The sequence below is a fragment of the Catharus ustulatus genome, chromosome 14 (assembly GCF_009819885.2).
Source record: "Catharus ustulatus isolate bCatUst1 chromosome 14, bCatUst1.pri.v2, whole genome shotgun sequence".
NCBI lineage: Eukaryota > Metazoa > Chordata > Aves > Passeriformes > Turdidae > Catharus > Catharus ustulatus.
The window spans coordinates 7,681,706-7,700,633 of NC_046234.1; the positions used below are offsets into that span (position 1 = coordinate 7,681,706).

An 18,928-nucleotide genomic window follows, 5' to 3' on the forward strand; every position below is an offset into this window, starting at 1 on the left:
CCAGGTGCTTCAAATCTCTCCTTGAAACCAGAAACACCTGGAAAAACGGCACTGAGCCCATTCCTCACAGAACCAAGGAATCATCAAGGCTGGAAAAGCCCTCTCAGACCCTGGAGTGCAACCGTTCCCCCAGCACTTCCATGCCCCGTGTCCCCAAGTGCCACATTCACACATTTGAACACTAAAAAATGACAAGGCAGAGCTTTCCCACCCTGCCCATCAAATCCCTGCAACCCAGGCCTGCTCTCCATCCATGTTCCCACGTGGATAAATAGGAGATCGCACAAATAAGAGAATTGCTTTGAAGAAACAGCTTTTATACCATTAAAAATATTACAGTGAAATGAAATAATTATTTGGACAAGGCTTGGTGGATTTAATTGCTGCTTTTCCATCGCATGTAATTGGTGTTTTAATTTATGTTAACAGTGTTTCCTGTGGAGAGGCAGGTGTGTGCCATAGAATGAGGCTGTTATTAATAGGATAACCACAATTAAGTCTAATTGGGAGCATCGTATCAATCACTCACTGGAACAGCACAAGCACAGAGTTTCCCACCTGCTTTTCTGATGGTTTCTATGATGCACCAAAGCCAAAGAAAACACTTGAAATTACCAGGGGCAGCAAGAAATTCTTAAATTGGTGGGGAGTTAATCTGAGGGGCAAAATTCCATCCCAGTTCCTCCCAGGAACAAACATCTGATGGAACAGTGTCTTGGCAGGGCAGGGTTTGAGGCTGAGGGATCTCCCAAGGAAAGCTGAGTCCTGCAGGGGTCACATCCAGCCCCATCCCATCAACACCACGGGAAGCACCCACAGAGCTGCTGGCCTGGGGATCACACACCTGGCCCTGGGGAAATGGGGGCTCTGCTCCAAATTCTCTTTAATATTCCCACTCGGAACATTAAGTTGTGTCATCTCCTGTTTTCCTCCTCGGGGGAAGCAGCTAAGAGTTCCCTTTTCCAGGAGAGATGAGGATCTGAGGGGGTCACACAGCTGTGAAAGCTGGGTTTGAAGAAAACCTTCAGATGCATTTAAAAACAAAAACAAACAAACAAACAAAAAAACATAATAAGCACAAAATCCCGGGGCAGCAACACTGATGTGCCCAAAGGGGTGAGGGTAACACCTCACAAGCCCCAGCCCTTTTTCCCCCTAAACCCCAGTTCTGATGATGTATCAACCCTGAAATTTTAACCACGACCAGACAGGGTCACAGCCTCTGCCCCCTCCTCCCTCCTCACCTCTCCCCCAGCAGACTTTGCTTCCAGTGCCATCCAAGGACATAACCCTCCCATAATCCAAACACGACTCCTGAAATATCTCTGAAGTGCGAAAAACAGAAGTGATAAGGAATTAGCAGGCTCTTGGAAACCCAAACAACGTTTCTGCAGGGATGGAGGAGTCAGAAAATGTGAATAAACATGATTAGGACATCCCCACCACTGCCCCACAGAACTGCAGCTGCTTTGTCCAGGAGATCTGGGGCTTCTGCTGGGGCTCAGATTTACAGCTGGGTCAGGAATGGCTGTTGTAAAACACCCAGGTTGATAAAAATGGGTCTTGATGAGCTTCTTCTGGTGCCCAGGTGTCCTGCAGTCCCTGCCACTCTCAACTTGCTCTCCATCTGTGATGTGTGCACTGAAATCCATGAAAACACAAAGTCACCAACATCTTAATCCTCATTTTTAATTCAGACCCATAACCAGGCTCCTTTCTCTGCCCAGAAGGGTTCACACTTCCATACACCCAATTTTTTCCATTTTTACCTTTATTAGGTCCCAGCAGTTTCTTGTCCCCTTTTATTTTTTATCACTTTTAGCTCAAACCGTTTCAGCTGAGACAGGACACTCAGTCCCAGCAGCCTCCCACCAGAGCTGGGCATCAAATCAGAGCTCCCAGGTGGGCACAGGCTGAGTTCTGCCTGAAGAGCAGCAGGTGCCAGGTCCTGATCCAGGCAGGATCCCAGGAACTCCCTCCAGCCCTCACCACACCACCGGGGGCTGCTTGGGGAGAGAAACACCCCCCCACCCCACCTTGGCGGTGAAACCCAAACACAGCCTCCTAAAAAACCATTTCCCACCCTGCTGGCTTTCTCCTCTGGCTCTCAGGATGGACCAACGCCTGTAACTGGGCAGGGAAGGCTGAAATTCAGGTGATTGTGGACTCAAAGGAGCACAGGGTGTCTTAGCCCAACACCCACTTTCAGAGCCTCCAATTAATTCATTAATTGGCCCATGGGCAGGGTGTGGTGGCCCTGAGAAGCTCAGGGAGGGATGGGGACAGCTCAGGGCTGTGATGGCAGCTGAGAGACAGTGGGCTGCGCACACACCCCAGTGCCCAGCAGCAGATTTATTCCATGCTTTAAATAAAGCCCAGCCCTGTGGAGAGAGGGGATAGGTGTCCATCACCCTGGGCTTGGCTTCCCAAAGGTGAGATAAGGCAGGCCCACCCACAGCAGGAGATAGAGACTGGGTTTTGCTCCATTCAACGTTTCTGTGGCTGCAGGATGGGGCAGAGAAAAGCTCTGCTCATCCCCAAAGCACGCTGATTAATTGGTGCTGTAATGAGGGCTCATTGTGCTCCTGTCCTCTGCACCCACCCAGTGTTAATTCAGGGCTGACTCCCATCCTTGCCTTGGGCTTTGCTTATTCCTTCTCTGCAAGGGTAATTTTTTAGGGAGGGGAAAGAGCCTGGGAATGCATTCCTGGACCAACAGGAGCTCTCAGCATCACCCACACCACAGAGCCATGGCAAACCACAGCAGGAAACAAACTCAGGGAGGGAAACCTGGAGGAAAGGATGAACCCCCCAAGGGGAGAGCTGAGCACATCCCTGGAGCTGCTCTGCTTCCAGGAGATCCTTCCTGCTGCAGTTCCTGCCTGGTTCTCCATAACTCAGCAGAGTTGGCAGGATGTGTTTCTGGGTGTCCCCACTTCCCTGGCCTGGCTTTGCAGGAGTGATGTGCTGCTCCATCTGAGGAGGTTTCTTCATGTGCTGCAGGGGTCTCCTTCCATCCCAGAGCTTGGCCTTGACTCCAGCTCCATCCTTTGGCTCTGCTCCACCCAGGAATGCTGAGGAGGATTTTTTCTTAACAAGAAACCAGCTGGCAGAGGAGCAAACAACAAACATCAAGAGTGAGCTACCAACAACATCCCCAAACCCACCCCACACCGAGGAGAGACAGAGCTCTGCCCTGTGACAGGCTTTGGGATCTGTGGGAGGAGCTGCTCTTGGCTGAGGTGAAGCCTCAAGGTGTGCTTGGGGTCAGAGCTGGGACAGCAGCATCCCTGGGAACAGCAGCCCCAGGACAGCAGTGATGCTCAGAGAAGCTCCATGGAACAGAGGCTGGACAAGGTTAAAGGAATAAAGCAGGGATTTATTAAAAGCCTTCAAAGGATTCACCTTGGGCAGTACAAGAGCCTGGCTGTGGCTACACCCAAGATGGACCCAAGTCAGAAGTTTTCACACTTTTATCAGTTTTGGTTCATTTCCACATTGGGGTTCATTGTCCAATTCCAGCTCCAGGTTCTGCAGTCCCACCCTCCCAGATTCTCTCCTCAATTCGCTGCTGTTTGCACTTTTTGGGGCTGAAGCTGCAGCAATGTCCTTGGTCCTGGGGCTGGAAAAGGATTGTTTTGTGTGACTGAGCTGGGAGGAGAACTTGCTAACACTTTGTATGGAGTTCAGAGTTACAAACTAATGCAGTACAGAGTCTGGAAAATAAGAAATCTGAAACTTTAAGGCACCAGCAGCATCCCCGGGCCAGCATCCACCTGCAGAGGAGCAGGAGCAGCATGGAGAGGTGGGAGGGGGTGGAGGGGATTGAGCAGGAGCCCGTCCCGGTGGTTCAGGAAGGGATTTGGGCGTGGGAAGGGCGGCGGGGCTGAGTCACCGAGCATCGCCCAGCCCAGCCCAGCCCAGCCCGGCTCCTGCTCCAGGCTCCCCATCCCGCACAGCACTGCTCCCAAATCCACAGGGAGAGGCTCCTTTTCCCCCCTTCACCCCAAGGAACAGCCCCCTCCCTGTTTCTAAGCAGCTCCAGCACACCTGAACAGTCCTTTTCCCTCTGCTATCCCCAGAATCCCCAATCTTCAACATTTCTTGCCAAACTGGGCTCTCTCAGAGGCACCACCCAGCCACAGCCCGGGCTGGACAGGAGTGACAGGGAGCAGCAGGCCAGCCCCGAGCAGCAAGTGGGAAAACAAGGAAACATTTCCATGTATTAACTTCATTTCCTCCGTTTCCTCCGGCCTGGCAGCCTCCCAGGGGGTTATTAATAGCACAGGGTGGATGAGAGCTATGGCTGGGGCTCCAGGATCCCAGTGCCTGCCCTGACAGCCCTCTGTGCCCTGCAGGGGATGATCCTGGTGGGATCCACTCACTGAACTCACAGCAAACTCCTGAACTCACAGCAAATCCTTCCTCTGTGGGATCCACTCACTGAACTCACAGCAAACTCCTGAACTCACAGCAAATCCCTCCTCTGAGATTCACTCGCTGAACCCACAGCAAATCCTTCCTCTGAGATCCACTCACTGAACCACATCTCCTGCAAACACTTCTCAGGGAAACGAGGAGGGAAGATCAGGGAAACACCCAAATCCTCCCTGCTTCCCCAGCCTGGGATTCTGGGAACCGGGCTTTTAGCACCAAACCTGCTGCAATCTCATTCCTTTCTCTCCGGGGAGGAGCGAGCTGAGCTCTCCTGGGTCCGCAAAAGAAATGGTTTTTTTTGGGACCCAGTAGGGCAGAAGGAGCTCCCAAAGTCACCCCTCAGCCGCACAGGGGGACCCAAATCCCCATTTCCCACCTGGGTGTCCATCCTTTGGTGTCCACCCTGCGAGGACACGTTTCTCCAAGGTCACCCTTCTGCCACAGCTCACCCCAAAGCCTCCAGCCACAGGGGATGGCATTTCTGGGATCACCCCCTGAGCCAGGCTGGGCTTTGGAGCTGGAAGCAGCGGGGAGAGCCCGAACAGGAGCCCCCAGAGCAGGGGGTGCCAAACCATTAACTCAGTTCAGCAGCTCTGCCCGGACCAGTCCCAGCGTGCCCGCTGGAGATGGGCACGGGCTCCAAAGGCAGGAGCCGGGAGCAGCCCCGGGCACATTTCTGCAGCCTGAGTCACGCTCTGCCTCTGCAGCAGCGCTGGGAGCCGGGCACAGCCACGGGGACACCGGGCACAGCCGTGGGGACAGCCGGGCACAGCCACGGGGACACGCCAGAAGGGAAGTGCTGAGCTGCTCCAGGAGCATCTGGGGTGGCTGCAGGTGATGGATGGAGCTCCCTCATCCAGCAGGGTGGTTGTGCCACCCCAACCCATAAATTCCACCCCACAAATCCCATCCCCAGGGGAGATCCAGCCCCCGCAGTGTGGAGCTGTGGTGACTGACACACACTGAGACACAAATAACACCCTTGGGAACGTTGGCTTCACAATTCCCCGCTGTGGTGTCACGTCCATAAATCAGCCAGCTCCCAAAAATTCCTGGTCACAGCCTCTGTTCTGTGGCCACTGCAGCTGTCCTGCTCCACACAGCTCAGTGTCCCCCTAGACCCAGATCCCAGAAAACTGTAGGGCAGTTTTTGTTTGGAAAAGCAGAGGTGAACCTTCCCCTGGATGAACCAACAGATCCACCTGATCTTCTCCTTCCAGGTCACTCATGAGCCTCAAAACTCCCAAAACAAGGAGCTGAGGATGCTGTGTGAAAGCAAGAAACATTCCCAGGGTAACCAGGGGTAGAAGAGGATTCAAGAAGTGGAAAACAAACTCTGCATAGAGGCTGACTGAGGTGTGCCAGTGAAACACCCTGGGCACGGTGCCCTGATCCCAAATCCATCCTTGCTCCAGCCAGGGAAGGGCCCTGCAGAGCTGCAGTTTGCTCCAGCCTTCAGAAACACCTGATCTGTGCTGCTTTGGGTCAAAACTGGGGGATTTTCTCAAACGGAGCTCAGCAGTGCCACAACCCCACCCCCAGAGGGAGCTGGGGCAGGTGGGAGCTGTGCCATCCTCCCCAAGGCACCTGAGCACGGAGCCTCCCAGCAGAACCAACACCCCACGAGGGCAGGATCCACATTTGGGATGTGCAACACGAGCAGCAAGACCCAGCTTTGCTGCAGGCACTCAAACACTGGCACTTCCCAGCTCCAAGTGTCACCTCGATGAAAATCCACAGGCACACGCCAGGGAGGTTTCTGTTCTCGACTGGCTCTTGGGGGTGTTTGGGAAGAAACAACAACAGAAAGCAGCACTCCTCCTTCCCTGGGCCTGGCTCACTTCCAGATTTTACTTTTTCCCCCAGGTTTCACACCAAGAGGCATCTTATTATCATAAACAAATAGTTTATCCAAAAAGGAGATGGGAGATAACAGCACATCCTTGGCAATGTGCACACGGAATAACTTCCCTGGGCTGCACAAAAACACAGGGAAAGCTGCAGCAGAGTGTGGGGGGAGGAATCAGATCAAACAGCTCAGATCAAACAGAACAAACCTCTGGATCAAAGCTGGAGCAGCCTCACACGTCACAGCAGCAGCAGGAGGAGGAGGAGGAAGGTCCTCAGACCTGTGGGAATTGCCACAGGAGCTCTGCCCAATCTCACCTGGTTTTGTGGGGTTTTGTGGGAGGAAACACCAGCTCTTCCCAGCACCCAGCCCTCAGCATGGACACACAGTGGGGATTGATCCTAGTGGGATCAGCTCCAGAAGGTTCCAAAGCCCCTCTGTGGTGGGTGGGGTATTCCCAAAGAGAAATAAAAAACAAAATCAGAGCAGAGCCAAACTTGTGAAAAGTGACTGAAGGAGAAATCCCCCAGGGAGCAGAGGGAAGCAGGGAAAGGTTGGTGGAAAATCCCTGCTCACCTTTGGGAGATGCCAGGGAATGCCTGGGAATGCTTCCTGTGCTTTCCCAAAGCGTGAGGAAGAGGAGGGAGCCTTCCTCAGCCAGCTCTGGCACAGGAACAGAGCCAGGCTTGGGTTATCCCTGGCACCCTGCCTTTGTGACAACCCCACACCTGGCCCGGCCCTAGGACACCCCCAGGGGCTCTGGGGACATCTGAGGGCAGCAGAGGTGACACCAAGGGACATGGGAGGGAAGCAGGGGTGGCCCCAGGGAACAGGGAAGGTGGCCCAGGAAAAGCAGGTGACATCAGGAATGATGAGGCAGCTTCACACCAGGGAATCAACTCATCCATGGGGATCAGGGAGGGCTGGAGAGCTAGGCTGGGCTTAAACGTGCCCCTAGACTGGGCTTAAATGTGCTTCTGGGTCTGTGGTGAGGCTGCTCAGGGCTGCTGGCTCCAAACTGGGGGGATTGTTCCCTGGAAGGTGCTGAGGCCCTGGCAGGTGCCCAGAGCAGCTGTGGCTGCCCCTGGATCCCTGGCAGTGCCCAAGGCCAGGCTGGACATTGGGATTGGAGCAGCCTGGGACAGGGGAAGGAGTCCCTGGCCATGGATGAGCTTTGAATCCTTTCTGATCCGAGCCCTTCTGAGATGCTGAGATTCCATGAGCTGCAATAACAGAGCTCTCCCTTAGAGGTCAGCCCAGCACCAAAACTGGCCCAAAATTCCCCAGAGGTGGATGCAACCCCTGCCCAGAGCTGGGATTTGGGATTCAGGGCCCTTCAGGGTGGGCAGGGGATGGTCCCTGGCTCCTGCAGCCCCTCCCCTCCGTGTTCCCAAAGGATATTCCCAAAAGCTGAGCTCTGCTGGGTGCTCCCCTGCTCCTGTCCATGCACGGACTGCTCTGAGCTCTGTGGCTGCTCCTGCTGGGGAAAGCCTGGCCAGCTCCAGATTTTGGGGAGCAGGATGTCCTGGTCCTGCTGCTACAGCTGGGAAATTTTCCATGCCCAGAATAGCCAGGACAACCCCTCAGCTTTTCCATCCAGCTCAATTCCTCCTTCCCTGCTCCCTTCTGACAGACAAATACAACTCAACGAGGCACCCTTCCAAAAAAACAAAATAACCCACCCCCAAAACCCTTCACTGACAGCCCCTGCATCAGGAAGATAACTGTTCTTCTTCCTTTGTCTTTTTCTTCCCCAAATCCCTCCAGCATTAAACAGATTTCAGCATTGTTCTAAAAATAGAGGGATTAGAAATAATCCTGCAGCACAGAGTGACTGTGGGGATGTGGCTGCCCTGGGGGGGCTGGGCCTTGGGGTTGAGCTGGGGGGGACCCAGGGACCCCCAAAACCGGTGAGGAGGGGGCACTGCTGTGTCCCCAGGATGGGTGTCCCAGACAGGAATGCCAGTTATCCCAGGACAGGTGGCCCAGTTATCCCAGGACAGGTGGCCCAGTTATCCCAGGACAGGTGTCTCAGACACCCCAGGACAGGAATCCCAGCCACTAGTTGGGAACTGACCCCATAAAATCAGGTGGGGATGGGATAAGATGGGATTTGGGATGGGATGGACAAGCTCCACTTGATCCATGGAAAGAAGGAAGGAACTAAAGCAGCTGGCCCAGGGGTGACAGGTGACACAAAGGTGACCAGGCCATGCCAGAGCCATCTCTGGGCACGGCAGCCTGAGGACCCTGCCAGTGCCACAAACCCAAAGCTCTTGTGTCAGCACTTTTCAAATCACTTTGGAGAAAAAAGGGGGGGCAAAAAAAGCAACACTTCAAAGTGTGAGATGCATTCCTGTGATGATCAGCGACTTGCAGGCAGGGTTTGTCAGCAGGAATTTGTCTGCAGCAAATTGTCAATTTGTGTCTACAAGGAGGCAATTAGAGCTGAGGGTTTGAAGAGTTCCCAGTGGGATGGGCCATCCCAAGAGCTGGTCCTGCTGTCCCCATCACCATACAGGTAAAACCTTATAAAACAAATCCTTCATAAAATCAGGCCTAGCTCAGCTAGCCTATTCAGTTCCTATAAGAAAAATCTCTAAGAATAAAAATTAGTTTCATAGCAATCTATTCTTATAAAAAAAAACAAGCTGTACCTGTGAGAAATAAAGTCTATCCCATAAAATGAGAAATAAATCCCATAAATGAGAAATAAAAAGTCTATCCTGTAAAAATCCACCAAAAATGTAAACTTCTGTTAAAAAAAAGTCTTAGCACATAGACACACAACCCCCTGCTAATTAATGAACTGAGTGGCAACTGAGTGTTCCAATGTGTTTGGAAATCCTGGGAGGCACTTGATGAACACACCCAGCAGGATGCAGAGAAAATCATCCCAGGATGTCCCAGCCAGGGAATCTCTGCTCCCTGGCACTGCTGGAGCCCAGAGAGGGAGAATCTGCCTCTGGAGCCTGAGGGATGGATATTTTCCAGGGTTCATTTCATGAGGATTTGAGGAGCTTTATCCTGCTCCAAAGGGTATCTGTTGCCTTCTCCCATGGAAAATTCCACCTCACTGGCAAATAACCAACAGACAGGAGAGGAAGGGAAAGAAAAATATGAAATCAAGGATAAAATAAGCATGAAAACATCAAACCACCAGTGAAATCCAATGTTCTCTAAAAATCTGCAGTTTATTCATTAGAATTCAGTGAAAGGAACATTCATTTTAAAACACAATCAATACATTAAAAACTTGAAAGGACTAGTAGCAATGAGACCAGGAAGGAAACAAAAAAAAAAAGAAAAAAAACCAAAACAAAACAAAAAAACAAACCCCAAATTCAAATCCTGGCAGCAGGATGGGGCAGCAAAGGACAACTCCTTATTTCCTTACAACTGAGAGGCTTTTTGGGATTTATATTTCTCCCTTCACCCAAATGGAGCTTTGGGGTCACTCAGACTGGAGAGGAGGGAGCCCAGAATTGCAGGGCACAGGGAATGTGAAAGGTGGGTCTGAGTGCCCCAGGAATGTTCAGTGAGAAACCTTCCTGTCCATCCTTGTGGGGAATGGGGCAAACCCAATGCAGAAAAACTTTTAAAAGCACCATCAGGTGACAAGTTAATAATTAAAAGACAAAAAAAAAAATCTATGCAGAGCCAAATCAGTGAGAATTGCCACCTCTGCTGGGGGAAATCTGCTTTGGGCTGGATTTTAACATTCCAGAAGCTTTGCTCTCCTCTGATCCCCAAGTTCAAGGCAGTGCCATTGCAGGGAGATGTTCTGGTGATGCAGAGCACAGGGCTGGAGCTCCCTGGAGCAGGGAGGAGGAGGAGGAAGAGGAGATGAGGAGTTCTGCTCATCCCAGGATTATTTAAGGAGCAATCCTCAGGCACCAAGGTGAAATCTCAGCTCCCAACCCAACCAAGGGGAGAGGAAACCTGTCCAAGAGCATCTCCATCCACCAGCCAACAGCATCTCCTGCACAGGGATTGAAGAAAAGCCCCAGTTTTAGATCAAATAACATCAGCAGACAGCAGGGAAAGCCTCAGCTGAAACCTGTGGGCTTTTTACAACACTTGGAGGGACAAATCCACAAATTGAGATTAAAAACAACACTGAAAAGCAAAGGAGGGACAGCTGGGTGTGACAGAGGAGGGTTAAGGATGTCTCAGGTGTGTGCAAAGTGTGTTGGTGAGGAGCTGGGGGGCTGGGAAGAGGCCCCAGCACATTCCCAGAGAGCAGGGTGGGATCCAGGCAGCAGGAATGGTCTTTTCTCCATGGGAAAAGCAAACCACACCACGTGGAAAGACAAGACACACGAGTAAAAGAACAATCTGTAAAATTTCCCCGTGATTATAAAATGCAAAACTATACAAAAATAGAGAAAAATCGACCGTTTTCTTATGTGTATAAAAACAAACAAAGCAAAGAAAAGCCCCAAGTCCCCAGAATGCAACACAGAACCTCTTGGTGCTGACCCCAAGGGCAGTGGTTCCATCACAACTTCACAGCCCCATCCCTCACTTCAGGCAACACCTTCCCTGCAAGGGACAGGCGAATTCCTCGAGTTTTCCCTCAGTATTTTGGCAGGACATTCTGTTATTTCTGACTGGTTTCTGCTTGGGAAGCCCTTTTCAGTGAGCACCCCCATGTGAGCTCCTCAGGTAAGGCAGTGTTGGACTGAGCCACTCCAGCCCAGCTTTGTTCCCATGGATCCCGAGTGGGTTTTTGGGAAGAGTGGCTCAGCAGGCAGTGAAATCCAATCCCTACTGCAGAGATCATTTACAGGCTGAATTACTGCACTGCAAATTCCCATTTCTTTGGGTTAATGGGGCAGAATCTGCCAATAATCCAATGAACTGCATTAGGAAAACTCATTTGAATTCCAGAGATATTTGCCTCATTGAATTCCCATCAAATTAAGAGGAGAAACCTTTGGTATAAAGTCAGATTCTCAAGCCTTGGCTGCATTGCTCCCCCTGAACCTCCCCACCTAAGCTGCACCCAAGCCCAGGATCCTACAGACACCTTGGAACATTCATTTAGCCCCCAGACATTCCCAGCCCTCAGCAGGACTTTGGCTGAACAAAGCTCCTGGAACCCCCCAGAAGCCTTTGGTGAGAAAGGAAATAAAACAGGGACTGAACCCAGCCAGGGGTGTGAGGAGGTGACAATGTCCCTGTGGTGTCCCCAGCAGGGTGTGCCCGTGGTTTGTGTGCTGGCAGTGGGGTGAGATGGGCACAGAGCTGCCCAGGGAGGGATATCCAAATTAGCAGCTGTGCTAATGAGGGGAGAAAACCTCCCAGTGTTCTCCTACCTTGCCCTGGCTCACCACTCCTCCTCCCTGGGTGTGGCAGTCCCAGGTGTGTCCCAGGAAATCCTCTCTGCTGTCCCAGAGGGATGAGGGAGAATGGCACAGCAGGTTCCTATGGAACTCCCTGCAGCAGGGCTGCCAGGAAAATATTGAAAAATTCATATTTGAGCCCGTGGACACACAGATGGAGCTGCTCTGATCACATCACACAGAGAGGCTGAACGGAGCCTGGCCCTGCCTCTCCCTGCTCCTTCCCAGATATCCAAGGGCAGGGCAGAAGGAATCTCTTCTCAAAAGGAATATCAAAATCTCATTTTGCTTGGGGGAAAAACCCCATCAAACCCAAAACCAGCTCCTTGTGCCTGGAAATGCAGGGATGGCAGGCAGCCACATCCATGTGGAGCAGGAGAGCAGCAGGAGGGTGACCCAGCAGGGCAGGACTCAGCAGGAAAATCGAGTCTGGCCCAGGCAGAGCCATCCCTCACTCCACAAATGTGGTAAAACTCCGCTTATTTCCACTTTGGGATTATTTTTTGAATGCTACAAACTCTGCTGCAAAGAAAAATAGAGAAAGGGCAATGAGGTGGGGGGAAACAAAAATCACTGGGAATGGAATTAAATCAGAACACAGAGCTTGGACAGGACAGGGAAGCAGCTTTGTGTCATGGATTGGGGTTTGGATCAGAGCTGAGGGGGTTTGGGATCACAGAGGGGACCAGGAGCCTTCAACAGAGCTCACAGGACACCCCAAACAAAAATCTGTCCCCTCAGCCTGTGTCCCTCTTCCACATTCCTTCAAAAAGGCAAAAAATCCCAAACCTCCAGCAGCTTCCAGCTTTTTTGTTCCCTCCAGTCAGGAGGAGTGAAGCCCAATGTAGCTGTGGTCCATCCCAAATTCCAAGGAACACAAAACTTTCCTCCTGTGGGTTTATGCAAAGAAAACAACCATAAAAAAAGAATAAAATTAAATTAAAAAGCCACAAAGCTTCCTTTTGAGAAAGTAAGAGCATCTGCCACTTCACAGCTACAGGCACGATGCAAATTTAGCTTATTTCAAAGGCCTCACCCCTGTCCCCATGGCCCTGGAGAGGCCAGGAGCCTGGGACAAAGCACGGGAAAGGTTTCCACCAGGAATTCTGCACCGTGAAAAAGACCACAACAAAGAAGGGACCAACACTTTGTTCTTCAAAGGGACACCATGGACAGCACATCTCTCTGAGCAAACTGAAACTAAACCTGGAGGACGTTATCAGCACGCACACAAAAGCTCCTGCTTTGCTTTGGGGGCAAGGACAAATCAAATAAATAAAAACGCTGCTGCAAAGTTCCCCTTTCCAGCTGCCTCTTCCCCGTTGTGGAAGGAGCAGCTCCCTTCCTCCCAGCTCCCCACACTGAGCCCAGGGTGGAAGACATTCAAAGTGAGTCTGAACCAAAACATTTCACCTAGAAGAGGAAAACAGCCCCATTTCCCTCAAAAGTCTGTTCCCCCAGCCCCAGTCCTGCACAAAGCCCAAGCTGCCACACCAGCACCAGGTCCATCCCCAGCTTCTGCTGCTGCACTCGGTGTTGGAGAGGGCTGGAAAACCACAAAGTGCCTCAGTGGTGATGAAGGAATCCTGGAGGCAGCTCCAAACCCCCACTGGAGCAGCCACAGGGGCAAGGCCATGGATGGCTGCAGGAGAGGAGCATCAGCCCAGCTCTAACTCAAGTCCCCCCTCAAACTGCTCCTGCTTTTCTCCTTCCCTTTGCCCCTTTTGCTGCCCAGAGCAGACTCAGCATGGTGACATGGTGACATTCCTGCATCCCCTTGGCTTGGTGACACAGTGACATTCTTGCAGATACTCAGCCTGGGTGACATTCCTGCATCCCCTTCACTTGGTGACACAGTGACATTCTTGCAGATGCTCAGCCTGGATGACATTCCTGCAGCCCCTGGGCTGGGTGACATGTGACATTCCTGCAGATTCTCAGCCTCGGTGACACGGTGACATTCCTGCAGCCCCACGGCTTGGTGACACGGTGACACTGTGACATTGCTGCACTACTCAGCGTCGGTGACACTGCACACGGTGCCACGGCAGCCGCCGTGCCCGGGGGTGGCCCTGCCCTTGAGGGGCTCGGGGCTCTCGGTGTCCCCAGCGCTGTCCCCAGGGTGCTGTGGCACGCCCTGGGCGATGCCCACGGGTTTGCCCTTGGCACGGTGCTCCGGGGAGCAGGCGAAGCCAAAGCTCGAGGGCAGCCCCGCTTCTCCCAGGGGTAACAAACGCGACAGCTTGGGGACATCCCCGTGGTAGCGGTAGGAGCCGGCCCGCCGGGCCTCGGGCTGCAGGGGGAGGTTGGAGGGGCGGAGCGGGAGCCGGCTCAGCTCTGCCTCTTGGGGCCGCCTCTCCGCAGCCTCCCCGATGCCACCCCGGGAGAGGGGCAGGAAAGGGGACGCGCTGTCTGGTGGCTCTGAAGGCTCCCAGACGCTCTCCACGGCTCCGGCCGGAGCGAAGCCCCAGAGCTCCACCCCGCCGGGAGCGGTGTCGGTGCCGTGCTGGAGCTGCCAGCTCAAGCCGCCCTCGGGAGCCAGCAGCTCGCCCTCCTCCTTGCTCCTGCTCCTCCTGGCTCCGCCAGAGTCTTTCCTGGCAGCCTCACGCCTGGCCCAGAGGCGGCAGGGCTGGGGGCCCTGCGGCTCGGCCAGCTCGAACTCCAGGCTCTCGGTGTCCAGCGAGCGACTCCTCCGGTCCACGGAGAGCGGCGCGGGCATGGAGGGGCTCAGGCCGTGCAGGCGCAGGTGCCGGGGCAGGCTGGCCACACCCCAGTTGCAGCTCTGGAAGGAGCCCGGGGAGAAGCCCGGGGACATTCTCTCGTCACATTCAGCCAAGGACTCTTTCTGTCCGTAGCCATCATCGAAGGCCTCGGCGATGTCCTCGCCCGCCGTCAGCTCCGGGTGCTGCTCGCACTCCCCCTCTCCGTCCTGCTCCACGTCCACCACGTCGAAGGTGACCATGGTGGGGAGCACCGGGAGGTTCTGGGTGAATGACGAGCTGGAGGCGGAGCTCCCCAGGCTCTCGGAGAGGCTGGAGAAGAGGGTCCCGCTGCTGGCGAACTCCACCAGAGCCTGTGAGAAGCTCACGGCGTGCTCGGGCTCGCTGCCCACCTGAGGCTCACCAGGGCCGGGCTCTGCTCCACCGTGCTCCTGCTCCGGGAGCCTGAACCCAGGGAACATCCCTGCCTTGGCTGGGGCCACGCTGCCGTGGATGGAGTCCCCAAACATCCCACAGTCCAGGTCTGCATCGAACCCCGGCGTGTTCTTTGTGAGCTGAATAAGGCAATTCCCGGGGCCTTTCTGGCTGTTGTAACAGTTTTCAGGACACAGAGGCCCCGGGAAATCCCTCCACTCTGAATTTTCAGCCCTGGCCACTGCAACCCCACCGTTGACAGCCCGGCTCGGGGTGTGTGAGGCCACCTGCTCACTCCCAAGGCCACTCTGACCCTTGCCAGTGGAGCTGGCTGCTCTGCTTTTACATTCAACGCATTGCTTTTCCCGGGGACACTTCTCCTTGCTGGGGATATCCAGGCGTTTCAGGATGGGCTCCCTCTGCAGCTCCCAGTACAGCAGCTCTTTCTGAATGGCTGAAAGCCCCTCTTCCTCAGTTTCCATCAGCCCTCTTTTCTGATCCATCATCTGCTGGATCAGGCTCTTCTCTGCAGGGAGGCAGAAGTCCATGAAGTAGCTGAAGATGCCCTGGCGTGGGACTTTGCCGTCGAACAGGGATTCCTCCCCGTGCGAGGGGCTCATCAGGGCGTCAAACTCGTAAAGTGCATCGCCACTGTAGCTGTCCCGGGGCAGCCTGTCCTTCTTGAGCTCCTCTCCAGCCTCATCGTCCGGCCCTGGAGTGGTGGAGTCATAATAGCCCTCGTCACTGTTCGGGGCAGACTCCTGCTGGTCACTCTGGGGCGTCAGGAGGTCAACACCATCCATGGCATCCCCCATGTAGGGGTGGGCGTCGGCCTCGTGCGAGGCGTGCGTCTCCAGGCTGCTGCTGGACACCTGAGCCCCGTAGCTGCTGTCCCCTGGCACGCTGCTGTCCCACACCTGGTGCAGGTAGTCCTCAGCCTCCTCAGGGATGGCCATCTCCTCACCACCGCCCTGGTAGGTGACGAGGCAGGAGCTGCGTTTGGCGGCGTCGCGGCTGCGCTCCACCGAGATGCTGCTCTCGGCGATGTCGGGCTCGGCGATGTCGTCCCCGCATCCTGTCAGGGAGTCAAAGCTCTTCAGGGAGGTGACATCCCCCAGCATGAGGCTCAGCAGGTCCCCGGAGTGCAGGCAGGGAGGCTCGTTGTCCATGAAGTCAGGGTGGAAGGCCAGCAGCAAACTCTCGCGGTCAAACTCGGCGCAGGCAGCGGCCTCAGCCTCTGGTTTTACATCCGGAACGTCCTCGTTCCCAGGCACGGCCATCGTGTCACCCTCGGAGCTGCCTCCATCAGCCACGGCACCCATGGGCTCAGTGGCCTCACCGCAGCTGGAGTCACCCCCCGGGCAGGCCGTGGCCTCAGGGTCTGGCCCTGCTCCCCTGCCCTCCACAGCCCCTTGGCTCTCTGCTCCCACTGCAGGAGCATTCCCGGCCTCCTCCGTGTCCCCGCTCCACTCCGGGAGCTCTGCCTTCTCACTCTCGGCAGCCTTGCTCTTCCTGTGCCGCCGGATGCTGTTAAAAAACCCTTTCAGCCCTTTTTTGGGTCTGGGGAAAGAGGATTTCTCCCCGCTGGGCTTTTTGTCACAGCCCTCCATGCTCCCGGGGGGAGAGCTGTCCTGCTGGCCCCCATCCCCCCTGGTGCTGGTGTCGGTGGGCAGCTGGGCGCTGCGGGAGCTGGGCAGGGCTCCGTGCTGCCCATCCCTGCTGCTCTCTGAGGGGCTGTCCGGCCGTGCGCCCCCGCCCTTGTCACAGGCAGCGCTGCTCAGCCCATCGTGGGTCTTGCACTTGCTGAGCCCCTTCTTGCCGCGGCCGCCGAAGAAGCTGGGCAGGGTGCAGATGCTGCGCTTGCCCCCGAACAGTTTGAAGGCCGTCTTCCTCAGCTTGCCGGGGGGCGGCTGCTGCGGCTCCGCTGCCATCACGGAGCCATTGGCGCTGTCGGGAGGGGCGTCCCCGCCCTCCTGCCGCCGCTGGTCCCCTCCGTCCCGCTCCTCCGGGCTGCCCGTTTCCATGGCAGCTAGCCGGGCTTGGATCTAGCTGGAAGCGGCGGCTTTGGGAGCGCGGAGCTCCGGGAGCAGGGATGGGCGCATCACCGCCGACCTGAGGCACAGGGAGAGGGCAGAGGTGAGGACACGGCAGCACAGCTCCAGGCACCGGGGTCTCTGTGCTCCATCAGCAGCTGGAGGAGCCTCCAAGCTCTTCCTCCACGCTCTCCCTCCACTTCCAAAATCCAAAATGTCGCTTAAATGTACCAGTTTGCCAGAGCAGGAAACCACACATCTCCACTGGGTGGAATCCCTGGGGACAGGCAGGTCTGAGCCCTGCACCTCCTGGCTCCAAGCCCTGCAGCTTCCCACATTTTTTGTCTCCAGGGTGATCAGGTTTGGCTACCTTAAAGTGAGAGCTAACACCTCCCAAATCCCCTCCCAGCTCTCCCAGCTCACATGCCAGGCTCCAAAGAGCATCCTGAGGGAGGCCAAACCAGGACACAGCCCTGCCCAGGCACGTGTCCAGGGAAAAACCACTCTGGTTACCACCCTGGCTTCTTTAATAGAAGATTTCAGTTGTTTTTAAAATAATCTGTCCAGCGAGACAGAATCGCCTTAAAAACACCCACGGTGAACCCCCTGATCAGATTATCCCAGAAGCAGAGAGGTAGGTTTGAAATTTGACCCTGGCTTGCTGTCAGGAACAGGAGAAATAAAACAATTATAATGATGTTTCTTTTGCAGAGGTGAGCCTGGAGAAATTAAATGCATTAAAATCCTAATGTGCTTCCAAGCTGTAATGCCTCAGGCTGAGCTCTGACTGACAGGAGGCCAGGAAACCTTCCTGAGGTGTTTAGCCAGAGATCCCAAATTAAAAAATACATCCAAACGATGCTCTCTGCTCCTGCAGCCCCACAGCAAACCCGAAATTCCAGGTTTATTTTTATTCCTCAGGGTTGCTTTGCCTCTGTATTGATCTGGCATCGCTGCCCTCAGCACGGATGGGCTTTGAGGTCCCTCCCAACCCAACCCAAGCCATTCCATGATTCTGGAATTCTGGGATTGCTGATAACCCCTCACGTTCTCCTGTCCCACTGGGGCGTAGCCAGCTGCCACAGCCACCTCAGACTGGGCTTTTCCAGCTCTGCCACAGCCCACCACGAGTCCCAGGTGTTTCCAAAGTCTCTGGAGAAACCTGGATAGAGGGAGAAATGCCCACACCTGGACATGTGCGGGGCTGCTGGAAAACTGGGGGTGAAATGGTCCCAAACCTGCACCTGGACAGGGGCTGCTGGAAAATTGGGGGTGAAATGGCCCCAAACCTGCACCTGGACAGGGGCTGCTGGAAAACAGCCAGGGGAGGGCATGAGACAGAGGCAGGATTTAAAAAATTCCTTTTGGGAATCATTCCTCACCAGCTCCACGTCAGCACCGGCAGTGCTGCGGAGGGGAGGCTGGAGAAGGATAAAAGATTAAATATTTAAAATGAAATAAAGGGCAGCGAGGGCAAAGAGCCGCGAGCGATAAAACATGAAAAATAAGATTTAAAAGCAACAAAAAATCAGCGCCGTAACAATGAAACGCAGCTCAGGGGACCCTCGGGGACGCCCGGCCCGCCCAGCCCCGCACGGGGCCGCTCCCCCAGCCCGGCCCTCCCCGCTCCCCTCGCCGCGCTCCCAAACTTTCGGGAGGATCCGGGAAAACGCGAGGGGCGGTGGGGGAGGGTCGGGCCCGTCCGCGGGGACGCGGCGCGGAGGGCGCGGGGAGCGGCGGCCCCAGGCCCGGCCCGGAGCCCAGCACTTACCGGCGGGGGCGGCGGCAGCGGCTCCCCGGGCTCCGCCGGGACCCCCGGCCCCGGCCCTGCCCTCAGGCCGCGCGAGGGCCGCGGGGCCGCGGGTCCGCCCGGCGCGGGCGGCAGGGGCGGCGCCGCGTGACGGCCGGGGCGGGGCCTCCTCGGGGGCGGGGCCTCTGCGTGAGGGAGGGCGCGGTCTCCATGCTGGGGCCAATGGAGCAGGCTGGGGTCACGGTGACGGGGTGTCGTCCCCACGGTGTCCCCACACGGCTGTCCCGCGGGGCCCCCACATGGCCGTCCCGCGGGGTTCGACCCCGTGGCCCGGGTTGATCCCGGGCCGTCCCGGTAGCGAAGTGGGCGTGGCCTCA

At 55.3% G+C, this 18,928-nt stretch overlaps 1 protein-coding gene across 2 annotated transcripts; it reads right to left on the bottom strand.

Annotated features, from left to right (window-relative positions):
* Positions 1-365: 365 nt before the first annotated feature.
* On the bottom strand, positions 366-18,612 carry AMER1 (APC membrane recruitment protein 1). 2 transcript variants are annotated; one of them, XR_004419422.1, is made up of 2 exons: positions 18,573-18,610; positions 366-3,106 (listed from the first exon to the last, which is right to left on the bottom strand). XR_004419422.1 is itself a non-coding variant. In XM_033072322.2 (2 exons), exon 2 carries the CDS (start codon positions 16,790-16,792, stop codon positions 13,646-13,648), a length of 3,147 nt encoding a protein of 1,048 aa, XP_032928213.1. In that variant the 5' UTR covers positions 16,793-16,880; positions 18,573-18,612; the 3' UTR covers positions 9,462-13,645. The 2 variants fall into 2 exon arrangements, 1 of the variants encoding a protein (XP_032928213.1); XM_033072322.2 differs by lacking the exon at positions 366-3,106 and adding an exon at positions 9,462-16,880 and having other exon boundaries at positions 18,573-18,612.
* Positions 18,613-18,928: the final 316 nt, after the last annotated feature.